Source organism: Dysidea avara, chromosome 6 (assembly GCF_963678975.1).
Source record: "Dysidea avara chromosome 6, odDysAvar1.4, whole genome shotgun sequence".
Taxonomy (NCBI): Eukaryota; Metazoa; Porifera; class Demospongiae; order Dictyoceratida; family Dysideidae; genus Dysidea; species Dysidea avara.
Window position 1 is genome coordinate 40,017,189 of NC_089277.1, and position 17,811 is coordinate 40,034,999.

Here is a 17,811-nt window from a genome sequence, read left to right on the forward strand (position 1 = left end):
CTGCAGTACATGGATGATGTCTACTTCCAGCCTTGTTCCTCCTAAATGAAAGCTCTATAACCACTGCATGATGATAGCAGATCAAGTGTTGCATGTGTGCAGTCACTGTGTAGTATGTGTGTGTGTGTATGTGGTGTAGTAATTTCATTATATAATACAAAGACGCATCTCTTCCTACCTGTACACTCAATCATTATATACTATTTTTAGGCACCATAGTTAGGGCAAGCACACTCTATACATGTAGATATGATTACTCTACATCTGCCATCATTATTCCATGTTTCCCATCACTGTCTGCATTATTATTTTTAAGGTAAATTCAATTATTTTGCATGATCATAGATCATGATCATGATCATATGAAGCTAAACACTATTTTTATGATCACTGAAAGGCCAAGTGTTAAGCCAAATGTACTAATTGTGTCCATAGCCTAGCAGAAGGATTATATACATACGTATATACTCAGACGTCAGCCCCTCCAGTCATGTTTACTGAGTCACAGATTATGCAGGCAAATCCTCCTGTGGCAGGGCTAGTAACCCGCAGGAGGACTGTACAGCTAGGTCTCATGGAGAGAGGTTGCGGAATACAAAGTTCCATAATGACCTCAACACCACTGAATGAGACAAAGACAGTTGGGCATTTGCTTCCCAAGTAAACACCAGGTACCCATTGATGTTACAGCTGGGTGGGCTGCTTCCCCAGTTGACACCAGGTCACCAGGTCCCACTATACAGCTGGGTAGACCGGAGCAATGTGATTAAAGTTTCTTGCTCAAGGCATAACCAGGCATAACCAGACGTTGAACCTGGAACCTTTCAAATACCAGGACAATGCTCTATAGCTAGCCACTTGGCTATGCTGCCTCACACACACACAAACAAACAAACATGCACGCACATACTAGTATTTCATGGTGGAATTTAGATCACTGGAATGTCAGTTGAATCTGACTGTGTGCATGCACGTTAACCATTATTATTATTATCCTTCTGACATTACTACATCATAGCTCATGTGATATGAATGTCATGAACTCAATAACATTAACATAACTATATACTGGTATTCGATTACTTCTCACAATGATATAAATATCTTATTAATGAAATACTATAGCTATATCTGCAGTTAAAAACATTTTTAGGGCTTGCTTATATTCTAGGAATATGTTTTAAGGATTTCATCATTTCTGCTATGATATAATCATTGTCACAGCTCCTAGAATTCTAAATAGGTCAACCTTGGTTTTCTCAGCACACTGATATTATTAGATCATAGATAGTAACATTAATATTCAATGTGCAATTCTCGTACCATAGGATTATGAATGTGCTTGACAGATGATGACAAACCAAACTCTGAGAACTTCAGAAACACTATATGATATATACACTGGTATCTGAAAGACTACAACGAGGTATGTACTACACATGTACTATATTACTGCAGGTGCCAAGTGGTTCAGTGTCTTACTACATTCCTCTTGCAGATGATATCAACCAACCATAATGTGACACTGTGCAAAAATGTAACAAAAAAATCACAAACAGTTTGCAAATGAAACTGGTGATGTACAAATGGATTATTAACCCCTAGTGTTTTATGTACATTCATATAGCAGTTTCCAATGTGCACACTGCATGAGGCTGTTCTACCAACGTTGAAACCGGGTCACTACTGCTGACCCGGATGACCCACTGACCCGGATAGCAATCCGGGTCAGACCCGGATTTGACCTGGATGTGACCCGGATTAATTAGAGCCGAGACGTGTTTCGGCTAGTCTCGAGCGAGCGAACGAGTCTACATTTTGAGCGTTCGATTCGTGTTGAGTAAATATTGCAACTTCAGGCTAGCTGTAGGTTGAAGACCAAAAAAAAAAAAAAAGGCTTTCACCTACTGACAATAGCTACCCCTCACCATAGATACCCTCAGTTTCGAGCTACATAGTACACTTACTAACAAATGGGCGTGGCTGAGCGTATGTTGGTAATGCGATAAGTGGGCGTGGCTCACGAAAGAGCTACGCGATAGCGTTTATAAGTTTCCATGTCGTCAAACGAACAATTTTGTTTCTCACGTGATCCAATCCGGGTCAGACGCGGATAAATTGTAAACCAGGTCAGACCCGGATGACCCGGAGAAAATGTGACCCGGATGACCCGACCCGGTTTCAACGCTGTGTTCTACTTCAGACCTTATAATAATTAATAGATGATCAGTTGTCATTAAACCTAATACCTCTATTGTCCATATCTGTTTTTGTTTAGTCAACATTATCTTCTAGCTACGGCTACTGTAGTAATTGTATATGCTGTAAAAAGCTACTTGTTTTATAACAATGGTCGTGATAATATGTATTTCAATAGCTATCATCGATTCAGATTACATAGCAAAATACAGGTATAACTCAGCTCAGTATTATACTGGCAGAACATAATTTTAACCCATTTGGGATGCTACCATGTGTGTACTTGATGTTGGAAGTCAACGTGTTTGATCATAAGGCATGACATACCAATATATTTGCTTCAATGTGACTCAACTCCCACTGATCTTTCACATTATAAAACTTAAGCACATAATCCTCTTACAAAGCTGTATGAATACCAGACAAATACAACTTTATCATACTAGCTTCTCACATGATGGAACAAATCACTATCTGAACTACCAAAAATGCCAGGTTAAAATAATAGAGCAATCTCTTAGTTAATGTTGAAATCTTTTATAGCAGTCGGACAGGATGTTAAACTTCCAAGAGGTTGTGACATTCCATGATGAGATCATAAGGGTTTGTATGGTTTTGTAGTTGAAAAGTAATTGAGTTTTCACATTTGGAAACTATTGATATTTTGCAAACTAGCTATTATTTTGTGGTATGAAGCATGCTAACTGCTTAGCCACATCTAAACTACCAGTACATGAGGAGGAGAACCATATACACAGAGTTTGTAATTTTGTACACTGGCAGTTTATAAACACATTAGTGTACTTTTGAAGTGTGCAAAGTAAGAGACTGTTGCAAATGGCCACTAGCTGTTCTTGGTGTGAAAATTTGTTTTGCACATCACTAGCAGAAGCTAGTTTGTGTTTAGGCTGAGTCAAATAATTATGCTTATGGAACTTTGCGTGGGCGAGATCAAAGGAAAAGGTGTACTTTAAATTTCATAGAGTACACTTTATGCCGGCAAACAGTACTTTATTGCCCACAAAGAGTGCTTTATTGCACCACAAAGAGTACAATAAAGCACTTTTTGTGGTGTAATAAAGCACAGTTGCCCACGTGCTTTAGTGCAGGCTAATATCCCACAGTGTTCATGCCAGTACAACTAATCACCCAAGCTGGTGAAGGCTGATAGCCCTCGCTGTGCTGAGTAGTCAATCACATCACCCCAGCCAATACGAGTTCTACCACTGGATTGCTTTTATAGACATACCTAAATGCTTCGATGATGGGTGGGAGAAGGTAATGTTGCTGTTACGTTTGTTAATGCAAACGGACAAGTCCTGGAGATATCACGGAAATACTTCACCATGTGTCACAATAGAATTGATTGTGGGATGTGACCAAAACCTACCTTGTAGCATTGACTCTGTAGTTAAGTTTTATGCTGATGATGTCTTAATGTACAGAAGTATCAATGAAATCCTCTCCTTTTGTATGTCACTACAGGTTGAACAATTATGTGATACAGAGAGTACAATCTGCTAAGTATCTCGGTCTAACAATTTCAGGTAATTTGTCCTGGTCCACACATATTTCAGGAATTATTGGTCGAGCAAACTCTGCCTTGGGATTTTTTTGAAGGAACTTTCGTCAGTGCACGCAGGATGTTAAAATTAAATGTTACCAGACATACATCTGCCCCATCTGTGAATTTGCTGCAGTAATCTGGTCACCCCACTTACACACTAACATTCACCAAATTGAGATGATTCAAAGGAAGGCTGCCAGATTTGTATTTAGCGATTATTCTCGATATTCCAGTGTTACAGCTATGCTAAATCAACTTGATTGGCAATCATTGGAGAGACGAAGGAATGATTCGATTTTGGTTATGTTTCATAAAATTATTAATCAGTATGTAGATATCCCTTGTGATCATATCCTCCATAAAGTTCCCAGTATCACCCGTAGTAGCAACAAGAAATTCCTACACTTACCCTCAAGAATTGATTCTTTCATGCATTCGTTTTTTCCAAGAGCAATCCGATTATGGAATCACCTACCCGATCACCTTGTGGAAACTGATAATGTTGATAATTTTAAATCTCTACTAGCTACTTAATTAATGTTTAGTTTGTTTACTAATCATGTACATTATACTCGTGATTGAGGTCTGTACATTATACAGTAATAATAATAATAATAGTATCTTGATCTTGACTGCTCTATTAGAGTATCTTGAATTAGTGATGTGCAATATACCGAGAAATTATCAACATTGCAATATTTTTTCAATACCGATATCGTATTAAATCTCAATATTTTTAAAATATTTATCATATAGTCAATATTTTGCTATAATTTTCAATATATTGAGTAATATTTTGGTAATTTACAACTTTTGGTGTGTGATTGTGTAATCATGGTAGAAATGAAGCTCAGTTCTGTACAGTTTAGCCATTTTAAAAAGTGTCTACCAGTTTCCAAGGCTGGTTATTACCTTCATCACAAATTCTATAAAGCATAGCTGCTAATTATAAACATTTGCCCCACGCAATTAATCAAAAGAAAAAATACCAAAAAAGTATCGAAATTTCAATATTTTACCAATTATCATATCGATATCATACCGAAACTAAAATCCTAATATCGCACATCACTATCTTGAATTAGAAGCTCTTCCATGTAACCCTTTGAACCCCTCCTGGATCCGCCTCTGATTGTGTAAAATTAATTTTGGTCCATTAGCACTACTTCAACATCTGCCGCTACAGTAAATTCTAGTGCTGTTTCCACATTAAGTACCAGCTAGCCTATAATTATTATTAGTATGCTATATAGCTACTGCATGCGTAGTGCTCAAAAATTCAATCAATTATGTTCAAAATTTATGAGTCAAATATGCTCAAAGTTTTGTCCAAAATGCTTTCAGGAATTTCTCAAAAATATTTTTTTTCTTTTTTTATGGTTGACATCAGACCATTAGAATCACTAATAACCAGATGGTTAAACACTACATTGGTAGATCATTATTTGCAATCCATGACATCTACCAATCTGTGGGCAGAGAAGCAAACTCTGCCCAATCCTGTGATGATGGAATGGTCACCATCACTGAAGCAGCGTTACCACGTTGCACATCAATATGAAATCTTCTGAATAAAAATTGTGTAGCCCTATATTGTCTCCAGTCTGTTCCATGACCAGAGAACCTATCCGCCGCACCAACAAATGTGCACAAGAACCCCAAGCTCCCAGGGTCTCAACACAAAGGGGAGAGAAGTGAAAAGAAGTAGTCAAAGTGACATATTTTCTCAGCTTCGCAATTTCAGCAGAGTTCGCTAGCCGGCTGGCACCACCAGAAGAGGTAGACACATTTGAAAGAGCAAAGGTGTCGGAACAAGTAAAGTCCCAAAGGCCCTCCACCAAGGAATCAAGGACATTTCATCTGACCTCTTCCTGGCTCCAAAACAGCAGGTACACTTCCAGACACCAAAGCACGACAAATTGCTTCATTTCCTGCAGCATGTCTGGGACTGCAGCCTCTGCTGCACCTGCATGACAAACCATGACTACCATATACATCAATGTTATCACCACAAACATCAACAACAATGGGAACACCAAGACGCAGACCAAGAGCAATCCTCAAAGGTTCATTATCCAGCTTAGTGCTCAAAGAAGGAACAGGGAGAGCACCAAACCATGCACCAGACTCAGAGGACGCAACTGATAGTAAGCGAGCCTTTGCTTTAGCATCAGAAGCAGAGTTGAAAAGAGTTGAAAAGCGGTGTTCATACATCAGTTCATCCCAGCCATGTTGCAGATGTCTGTGGTTCTCAGGGGGCATAGGAAACTCAGTGGACCATTGTTCTAGAGCCTCATGCGGAAAAGGACATTCAGCAGAGATGCCCAAAGGTGATAGGATGGAGGATACTAAATCAGAAGAACTATGAAGGGAAGAAAGATAGCTGGACAAACTTAAGTCAACAGCACTACGAATCCCTAAACCCCCTTAGCTGCAAGTAGAATAGACTGAGCCCAAGCAGAGGACTGATGTTAACATTGGTAACAGTCTGGAGGGAAGTGCGAATCAAATCATCAAACTTCTCTAAAAGCCCAGAAACCCTCCATGATGGGGAAGTGCGCAGGATGTAAAGGAGCTTAGGGATAGCAAAACAATGACACAACAGGTAAAAGGCATCATGAGCAAAGAAAGTTTCCAGACGCAACATAAGGGTCTGAATACTGCTAAGCTTGGACTCGAAACTTGAAGGTAGTGCATCAAGAGTAATAGGGGAACCGAACAAAGTCACCTCTGAAAAATCAAGACGACGAACACCTGGTGCAACAGACTGTAACTCACCAAGTAAGGGGCTAGGCAATGCACCTGAAATGTATACGTCACATTTGGAAATGTTCAAAGAGAGCCCCAGGGAAGGAGATTGATGTAAAATGGTAGTAAAATCAGCCAAAACAGTTTGCAGTGAACCACCAAGAGTACCATCAAGATACCATACATTAAATGTGGACACAAGCTCCTTAATCAAGGAATGGATGGCTAGACTAAAGAGAACTGGACCCAAGGGGTCACCTTGCTGTACACCAGTAGTAGACGGAATGATGGAATCTCCAAAGAATAGATGAGCTGATGCATGATAGGCTAGCCAAACAAAAAGAAGTAAGCAACTAAACTTCTCTTTAACAACATGAAGGAAGCGGTTACGCCTGACACTATTGAAGGTATCGCGATAATCAACCTTAAGTAAAACCAGTGGGTGACTGTGAGAACTTGATGACAGAAATTGACAAGCAGCATGAACTGCTGCTTCACAGCCACCTGATGTTCCAAAGCCTAACTGCACAGGACGGAAGAAATGTCCCAGCTCACCCCCTACACAAAGTCAAGCAGACTTTGCAACAAGACGCTGAAACACACTACCAACAGCAATTGGGTTGGAGCTTGCAAGGCACACAGCCCCAGTAACATCGCCATCTGAGAGCTTGGCTTCCAAACGACGACGTAGAGCAGAGTTAAAGTCACTGTATGAAGAAGGGTGGAACAAGGAGAATGTAGGTTGTAAAGCAAAGGGAAAAAGTCAGTAGAGCTGGAAGAGACTGCGACAACCTGACGCTTTACAGTGGTGGTAAGGGAAGGCCCTGTGGAACCATTACCAGATGTGTGAGGGATGGCCAAGGCAGTACAGCCAAAAAAAAACAAAAGTTTCCACCAAACCAAAAACTCTGCATCCCCAGAAATACAGTCATTAATAATAGTCGTAAGTGCCTGAGCAGTCTGTATAGAGCATTTTCAACATGTGATCTTCATTATGTAATTTCAAGTTTTGCCTACGCGTCCACCATATTGGTGAACCACTGTACTGGTGAACAGTGTAATAGTTCACTCAGTGCATCGTGTTTACAGTACTCTTCTGGCAGTGAAGAGAACTCATACTAGAGAAGTAAATCTCTGGTAATTCTTTACAAGGCTAATTAATAACTGCAAGAAGGGGTGGACTAAAAATAGAGCCATTCAATGGAATTTCTTATCTTAAAGGCTACTCCGGACAAGTTTTGTTACTCTGTGTGCTGTTGTTACCTAACACAAGAAAGGTATTGGCCACTGGCTGGAGTACCACCCTGAGATTTAACTCAGCAGATCCACTGTAGCCATACGCTGGCTCAGATTTTAAATGAACTCTGTTTGTCTTTGTAAACGTTATTACTAATTGGAAAATGCTTAGCTATGATGTTCTATGGTCCATTGTATATGTAGCCAGCTGTCACCTAGAAATACTTGGTGCACCTATAACAATGAAAGGAAGACTCTGGGAGGTGTCTTTCACAGATCTTGCAATCTATGCTATACTTTTAGGTATTACTACCGAAGTGATGAGACTGAATATGTTAAAGTTGTCTTTATGTTTGATGACTTATTACAGTGGTCCTTACATTATCCAAACTGTAGAAATGATTGTTTTGTTAGAATAAGTGTGCATTCTATTAGACTAATTGAACTCTGTACAGAAATGAATGAATGACTTTCATTTCAATTATCAGGCTGAACACACTCTGGGTTCAGATAATAGACAGGTCACTGTACAAATCATCTCTGCCACTTAGACATATACAAATGCAACACACAAACTTATAAAACCAAAAATGTATGACACAATTACAATACCAAATGCAAGAACTTCGTGAAAATTAATTATAATTTTGGGTGATCCACTTCACAACTGTGGGTGTGTCTTAAGTACAATAAACCTTTCTGACATGATTGTCATAACTGTGGCTTATCCAGTGTATGTAGATGTGGTTAATTTCAGAAATTATACAATTATACTACACTCATGTAGTGCTGCTGGACAGACATGACAAATTGTAATAGATCAGAAGTGATCTGATGTGTGTACTGTTCACCTCATTCAATTGCAGACACTGGTTCTGGAAAACAGTGGAGTCCAAGGATAACAATCATTAAGCCATAGCTGGTCATCATAGCTAGAAGGTACACTCAGCTGATATTTTGAATTGTTCCGATGGCATGGCTGTTTTTCTATAACAAAACAACAAATCTTACAAAGTACATAAATGCGTGGACTGGTCCATCTGTTGTTAACAATAAAAATAAAAATACATACAAAAGAGTTCCTGGACATCTACTATCTAGTCTACTACTATAATTTTGTAGATAATCACGACACTTTGAGTTTGCATGCGGTGTGCAGAAGATTTTCAAGCAACTCATGTGCCTATGTGCAACACTCGCCATGGAGAAACAACTACCACTATATTATCTGTAACTTGTCCAATAAGACCAAGTGTCTAGTCATACCACCACGGCATAGCTAGCTATCAAGAACGGAACTCAACATAGCAAACTGTCCCCTAGCAGTTAAATGCTATTACTATAATACATTTGTTCGTCCCATTCTTGAATATGCCTGTACAGTCTGGTCTCCATACCATGAACAAAACATTTACAAACTAGAGATGGTACAGAGAACGTCAGCAAGGTTGTTGCTGAACAACTACAATAGAACAGCTAAAGTTACTATGATGGAATTGTTGAACAGCCTTACCCATCCGAGTCTTTTACTCGAACATTGAACTGCATTGTAGCTAGCACTCATTATTACTACACAGAGAATGATAACTCTTGTCAAGGATACCAAGAAACTGGTTTTAAACACGAGAAATTCCCTCACGATTCTTTATAATGAACGGCTTCTTTCAGTTCAGTCCCAGCACCTTAAACCTCCTAACCTTCTAAAACACTGCCAAAGTTGCAATTCTCTTCCACAGCAACCATGACTTCTCTCCACTGCCACAAGAATACTGTAAACACAATATACAGAGTGAACTATTACACGGTTCACCAGTATGGTGGACGTATTGGCAAAATTTGAAGTTACATAATGTGGATCACGTGTTGAAAATGCTTTATACGAGCCCCATTAGGAATACAACAAAGAATACACACTGAGCAAGCATGTTTGATGGAACAACACAAACAAAACCACTCACCAGGAGGAACGTCACTAACACTATAGCTAGTACAGTCATAATGATACCAACCAGAAAACAGGGTCCATCACAACCAATCAAGGACTGGTGGCTGTCAGGTTTTCCGCACGGACATGATGGAGCTGAAGATGTTTCTGTGTGACTTAGGATGACGAGACATAATGGAGTTGAGAAAGGTTGAATGTTCCAAATAATGATCCCTAACTCCAAACGACGGAGAAAACGGAAAACACGAGTGCACAAGATAGCCTTACCTCAGTGGAGAAGGAGATCCGGCACAGGCAGAACCGGGCCAGGAAGAGACTCGAGGAGACAAAAATCATAATCATTCTCGAATCATGTGATTACTATACAAATTTTCACCTATTATGCTCTTTCATTTTTCCCATAATGTTTGCATTATACTCCTATAGGTTAGCAACATTTTCTTGGAACATTTTAATTAGTGAATTCTCTATTAGAGTATTTCACTACAAAGTGACTGTTCTATATTGATATAAGGAGCTAAGTTTGCAGTTTCCACTGACTGCTCTATTAGTCTATAGCTACTTTCAAGGAATTAAGCTCCATAGCCTAATATGCTAGTATTATGCTGACATAGCACTCCAGCCTATTATTAGGGCTACCTATTATGATGGCATATTTTATTTATGTCTTATTACCCTTTCTGAAAGGGTATAGTGATACTTCTGAATTGCATGGAACTTTTAAAGGTGAAAAGGATATTGTTGACTATATTACATGTGCATGCATACTATACTCTAATGAAGTATAGATAGTCGGAGTAGCTAACTGTGGTAGGTAGCTATTTGACACAATAACAATAAGATGTGTCAAATAGCTACCTACCACAGTTAGCTACTGACTATTATATTAGAGTAGAAAAATACTTTATACAGAAAGCGTATTGTGTAACACTCATATCATACTCTGAGGCAATACAAAACACAGCTGTAGCATTGGGCATTAATGTGGATAGTAACAGTTAAACTGAATTAGAGGAAGGTCCCTACTAATCAATGCTACATTTCTTGTTTACAAGCAGTTGTTAAGGTGCAATGAGTTAAAGTCTATTTGGAGTTCAAACACAGAGTTCTACAGTTCTCAACATCACTAGCTTGTAGTTGATAGCTGTCATAATGCCTACGTGGTGTTTAGACTATTATAATTTTTATGATAAAACAAACTGTAAAATTACAAGCTTTTATCGCTCTAATTAGATATTTATGTATTGTCTAGCAAATTAAATTGTACAGAAAGATCTATACCAGACAATGATCTTCAGCCATCCTATACATTGAATTCTTAATGTTGTCAATTATATGATTGTGCTTGACATCAACAAAGTTAACATACATCCTAGCTGTTGTTTTGTAAAGATTTGTTTAAGGCACAGTAGTAGAGCAGCTAAGCAACAAATTTTGATAAAATCGTTCACTTTGTGATAAAAGTGCCAATTTTTTTGTGGAAGTTGAGTAAGGTATACTAAATCTTTTGAGATACGGTGCCACATCAAAATCATTGCCTTAGGACGTGTTTTGAAACTTTTAAACTAGGTTATAAGCTCATCATTTTCTATCTGGTCGGGAAACCATACAACTGCACTGAAAACCTTTTTAGCTTAAATCGCATGAAAGCATTTCAAATTTACAAGTGCAATCAAAATGTCATAAAATAAACTGTTTTGAAAAACTTCTAATGGAGCTAATATTTCAGTGTTAAAAGTATCTAATCCAAAACAGCCAAGCTGTAAAAAAGAGTGCGGCCCTGAGAAAGGCTATGGTGAAAAAAGATGTGAAATCCAAGGTGGCGGCCAAGAAATGGCTGTGATGGTAGGTTAATGGTAAAAATTTTAATAACGACCATTCAAGTGCATTTTGTGCCAAGACCAAGCGGCACCAAATTCACCTGAATTGTTGTTATTAAAATTTTTACCATTAACCTACCATCACAGCCATTTCTTGGCCGCCACCTTGGATTTCACATCTTTTTTCACCATAGCCTTTCTCAGGGCCGCACTCTTTTTTACAGCTTGGCTGTTTTGGATTAGATTTCACTTCTTTTTGTATTTGTATACCCCAAAGCCGGCCTATGGCCGGCTTTAGGGCTTTTTAACCTGTCATTTTTCTTTACTACAGGAAGAAGAAAAGATGAAGCAGGGTGATTTCTTTGTAGCTGACCTCTCTGCAAGGTGATCCTTCTAGCTGATCTCTCTACCGGATGACTTGTTTGTAGCTGAACTCTCTACAGGGTTATTTGTTTGTAGCTGAACTTTCTACAAGGTAATTTCTTCTAGCTGATCTTTCTACAGGGTGATTTGTTTGTAGCTGAATTCTCTACAGGGCGATTTGTTTGCAGCTAAACTGCTGAACTCTCTACAATGTAACTTCTTCTAGCTGAACTCTCTACGGGTGGCTTGTTTCTAGCTGAAACTTGTTTCTAGCTGAATTCTCTACAGGGTGATTTGTTTGTAGCTGAACTCTCTACAAGGTAACTTCTTCTAGATGATCTTTCTACAGGGTGATTTGTTTGTAGCTGAATTCTCTACAGGGCAATTTGTTTGCAGCTGAACTCTCTACATGGTAGTTTCTTTGTAGCTGAACTCTCTACAATGTAACTTCTTCTAGCTGAACTCTCTACAGGGTGACTTGTTTGTAGCTGAACCCTCTACAGGGTGATTTGTTTGTAGCTGAACTCTCTACAAGGTAACTTCTTCTAGCTGATCTTTGTACAGGGTGATTTGTTTGTAGCTAAATTCTCTACAGGGCAATTTGTTTGCAGCTGAACTCTCCACATGGTAGTTTCTTTGTAGCTGAACTCTCTACAATGTAACTTCTTCTAGCTGAACTCTCTACAGGGTGACTTGTTTCTAGCTGATCTCTCTACAGGGTGACTTGTTTCTAGCTGAACTCTCTACAGGGTGATTTGTTTGTAACTGAACTCTCTACAAGGTAACTTCTTCTAGCTGATCTTTCTACAAGGTGATTTGTCTGTAGCTGAATTCTCTACAGGGCAATTTGTTTGCTGCTGAATTCTCTACATGGTAGTTTCTTTGTAGCTGAACTCTCTACAATGTAACTTCTTCTAGCTGAACTCTCTACAGGGTGACTTGTTTGTAGCTGAACTCTCTACAAGGTAACTTCTTCTAGCTGATCTTTCTACAGGGTGATTTGTTTGTAGCTGAATTCTCTACAGGGCGATCTGTTTGCAGCTGAACTCTCTACATGGTAGTTTCTTTGTAGCTGAACTCTCTACAATGTAACTTCTTCTAGCTGAACTCTCTACGGGTGACTTGTTTCTAGCTGATCTCTCTACAGGGTGACTTGTTTCTAGTTGAACTCTCTACAGGGTGATTTGTTTGTAGCTGAACTCTCTAAAAGGTAATTTCTTCTAGATGATCTTTCTACAAGGTGATTTGTTTGTAGCTGAATTCTCTGCAGGGCAATTTATTTGCGCTGAACTCTCTACATGGTAGTTTCTTTGTAGCTGAACTCTCTACAATGTAACTTCTTCTAGCTGAATTCTCTACAGGGTGACTTGTTTGTAGCTGAACCCTCTACAGGGTGATTTGTTTGTAGCTGAACTCTCTACAGGGCAATTTGTTTGCAGCTGAACTCTCTACATGGTAGTTTCTTTGTAGCTGAACTCTCTACAATGTAACTTCTTCTAGCTGATCTATCTACAGGATGACTTGTTTCTAACTGAACTCTCTACAGTGTTATCTGTTCATAGCGGAACTTTCTACTGGGTGATTTGTTTGCAGCTAAACTCTTTGCATGATTGTTTCTTTGTAACTGAACTCTCTACAATGTGACTTCTTCTAGCTGATCTCTCTACAGGATGACTTGTTTCTAACTGAACTCTCTATAGTGTGATCTGTTCATAGCGGAACTTTCTACTGGGTGATTTGTTTGCAGCTAAACTCTTTGCATGATTGTTTCTTTGTAACTGAACTCTCTACAAGGTAACTTCTTCTAGCTGATCTCTCTACAGGGCAATTTGTTTGTAGCTGAATTCTCTACAGGGTGATTTATTTGAGCTGAACTCTCTACATGATGGCTTCTTTGTAGCTGAACTCTCTATTAGGTACCTTCTTCTAGCTGATCTGACTACAGGGTGACTTGTTTGTAGCTGAATTCCCTACAGAATAACTTGCAATGTAATATAACTGTGTAAATTATACATGCAGCTGAATGCTTTATTAGGGTGACTGTTCTATTAGAGTATCTCGATCTCGCATTTGCTGCACGTAGTTGCCTTTCGAATCATAACTCAGTAATTTGTAATGCGATTCTTCTGTACTACTGCAAGAACTTTCTATGATGATTATTCCAGCTACATACTGATTTTCAGCTCGTTGCTCTAAGCGGTGCGAAGTGTGCGAAATGAAGATGAAGAAAAAAACGAAGAAATTTTAACGAAATTTTGTTCGCTCGTATCTCGGAAATGGCTGGAGCGATTTTCTTCAAATTTGGTATGTAGACTCCCCTAACTGGGCGGCACGTCTCTAGCAAATTTGTTTCCAATCGGAGAAGGGATCACAGAGCTACACAGGTGTGAAAATTGCGTTTTCTTTCTTCCTGTTAATATACTCACGGTGTGGCGCGCCGGCTTCTTGGGCCGCACGACACACTATCGTGTGTCTTGATCAATACAAATAATGCATTGCACATCTATGGCTTCATATACCAGGACTCTCCGTGCTTAACATTGCAAGCTAATGACCTGAATGGACACCTCCCTTTGGATATAACTATCCCTCTCTTGTCTATGCAGTTTCAGCATATTACCATTTAGCACTTTTGTGACTTCCCATACCTTTTCTATTCATTCTACTTGCCACCAAACTTGGTACAACATTTGCTTAATTCATACTATCAAGAGTTGATAATATATATATATATATATATATATATATATATATATATATATATATGTATTATAAGGGAGTATATTTATTATCAACTCTTGGTACTATTTCATATTAGATATGGTGCCATTATGTGCTTTTATCAAAAAGTTTTGCTTAGCCGCTCTACTACAGCCTCAGTAACTGCAGCAGCTGGCTACAACCCTTCCTCTCTCTGTCATATTATGTTACATTGAGCCATCATGTTCAGTGAGTAGATAAGAGGCTGAATATATATAGATGTACAAAAATACAAAATGTATTACATTTACAGAAGCATATAAAGCATACAATTAAGCAGGAATTACTACTGGCTTCATCAAAGAGTGGAGCAAATGCCACTCGTCAGTCCACTCCTCTGGTTGAGTCACCATTGTTTCCCATTGGCTAACTTCACTCCCAACACTATCCATCCATTCTTTCTTTTTACTAGCCTGTGGCTTGGGTCCAAGTCTAATACCACCTACAAATTCATTAGTGTTACGATGTGGTTCCCATATTGTGATCTCCAGTACTCTATCATATGATAACTCCACATCTGTCACTTTGTCAAATTGGAACTTGGCTGAGTAGCATGGACTATCACCACCATGGACAACTTCGGATTTGAAACTTTCTTTTTTGTTCTGTGGAAGCAGTGAACTGCAAAAAAACAAAACAAAAAAAATAACAATCACAAGGTACGAATTCTCCAAAATAATATTGTATACATCACACAATCAATGACCATTTTAGCAGTGTGCATTGAGTGTAATCAATATTTCACTGTGCGTGTGCATGTGATCAATCAGTATACCATATAGCACAAATATTTGACGAGGGAACATTTAGACAAATCGGATGATGGAGCATTTTGACAAGTAAAATTTTGAAGAATGCTTCAATATTAAGACCCTCTAATTGAGATAACCGTTCACTTTTTGATAAAAACACCAAATTCCTTATGGGGTTTGTAGCACGTGTACTAAGTGATTTTAGAAGGGGAGGCATGTAAAAAGTCCTTTGAAACCCTATTTTTGGACCTTGACAATAAAACTATTTGTTTACATGGAAAACAATTAATATCATATTAGTTTAAAGGCTGGATCTAATATTAGACCAGTACAAAGTGTGCAGCCTATTAAATGCTACTGTATAAGAAACAAACTGTTTTCTCAGCCCTGGCAGTAATCAAAATGACTAAAATGCTATTTTCAAGGGTTTTTAAAAAGTTTAGCATCACACAGTTCTGTACCATATATCATGTACAAGGATAATTGTTTGATTTATGCATATACACTAATGATTCCAATGATTTTATGTCCACCTGCAACCAATAAAACTTCATCATTCAATAACTTTTGTTATACACCTTAGGTAAATCAATACATATCAAGGTACATGATACCACAGAACTGTGCGCATTACAAATGCAAAACTTTAACAAGTACACAAAAATTTGAAATTTTCAACTAGAGTAGGATTGATAAAAAGTACTGAAACAAGCTGAAGTAGTGCACGATATTAAATCACAGTAAAACAATAAGAAGTGTTATTCCTACTGTGCATTTCCATTATGGTGTCTTGAGCACAATAGGGATATAACACTTCTTATTAGAGATGCAACGATACAGTGTGTAGACGTATCGATATATTGCCTCTGGTGTATCATGATATGGCGATATATTGTGCGATACAAAGTGGAGTCTAAGCAATGGTATATGTTGTTTTTTTGTTTTTTAAGAGAAATAAGTGAGCTACATTTTCTTCGAGAAGCATTACATACTACTCAATTTAACCACAATGTACAATAATTTTGATTGTCAGTCATGTTAACAAGCCACGATATGTTGATATATCACGATACGTGACATATTGATACGGTTTGGCTTTGTATCAATACAGCGATATTGTCTTAAAACAATACGATTCGATACGCGATATATTGATATATTGTTGCATCTCTACTTCTTATTGTTTTACTGTGATTTAATATCGTGCACTACTCCAGCTTGTTTCAGTACTTTTTATCGATGTGTTATGAAATTATTTTGTGTACTTTTTGCTAACTTTTTTTGCAAAATAAAATTATTATGACTGGTAAACCCACGCATATACTGCATCAAAAGAAAGAAATGGCACTGGGTGCCCCAGCTACCAATTATCATCTGAAAAGTGAAGTATACTATTAGGCTTCATTGTCAGCTATGTTAAAACTGTTCGAAAAGTACCTCTGCAATCAAAGTGGCCACTATGAAAAATACGGACGATTTCCATTATGAAGGGAAGCCATCACGTGCTACCGTCAAATCAACACTTATCACTGTCAGCAAAGATGAACGGGACATAAATCCATGAAGAATGTACTGTACGTACTGCGGTATACCAAAAGGCACCTGTTGGGCCGAAGTGACATCAAACTGAAAAATCAAGCCTGTAGCCTTAGCCATTATCAAGTTACATTTGACTAAAGGCATCAGTCAGTTACTTAGTCAGTCACTAGAAAATACCGTTTAATAACTTTAAAAACATTTCAATAGCAGCGTTTTGGGTTGGCTTTGTTTTACTTAACCAATACTGCTTTATTGTCGTCAGGGGAAAGTGAGGCTGTTTTTTGGGGGTGATGTTTTTCATGGGCCACACCCACACTTTTGTGGTCCCTACTATCGTACTGTATGATAAAAAACCCTTGAAAATAGCATTTTAGTCATTTTACTTACTACCAGATTGAGAAAACAATTTGTTAATAGCCATCATGTTGCAGCTGCAGGCTTTGTACTAGTCATATATTAGATCCAGCCTTTAAACTAATAGGATATTAATTATTTTCCATGTAAACAAATAGTTTTATTATCAAGGTCCAAAAATAGGGTTCCAAAGGACTTTTTACATGCCTCCCCTTCTGAAATGACTTAGTGCACCCCATAAGAAATTCGGTGCTTTTATCAAAAAGTGAACGGTTTTATGGCTAGGCACGAGAATATACTAGATACAAAATTTCGAGAGGGATTTTTTTTGACAATTTGCAATGTCAAATTTGTAAATTTTCCCCCTATCAAACTTTTGTACTACATGGTAGTCATGGAATGATTAAGTGTAGTTTAGTTAGATGGATAGAATTTTGCAATGTCAACAACCTCTTTTACAACACATTGAATGGATATCAACCAATTCTCAAATGTATATCCTCCATCAAATTTTGCACTACAATAACA

General features: G+C 38.2%; 1 protein-coding gene across 3 annotated transcripts in view; it reads right to left on the reverse strand.

Annotated features, from left to right (window-relative positions):
• LOC136258990 (uncharacterized) overlaps positions 1-17,811 on the reverse strand; it is an 87,697-nt gene that overhangs the window by 28,274 nt on the left and 41,612 nt on the right. Inside the window, exons 1-2 of one of the 3 annotated variants that reach the window (XM_066052394.1) lie at positions 9,709-10,064; positions 8,602-8,737 (exon numbers count right to left, since the gene is read on the reverse strand). The exons of 1 other annotated variant lie outside the window; for it this stretch is intronic. In XM_066052394.1, coding sequence (XP_065908466.1) covers positions 8,602-8,606 — 5 coding nt within the window. In that variant the 5' untranslated portion in view covers positions 8,607-8,737; positions 9,709-10,064. Of the gene's footprint in view, positions 1-8,601; positions 8,738-9,708; positions 10,065-14,832; positions 15,260-17,811 lie in introns of those variants that run through there. One more of the 3 variants, XM_066052388.1, reaches the window with a different exon arrangement.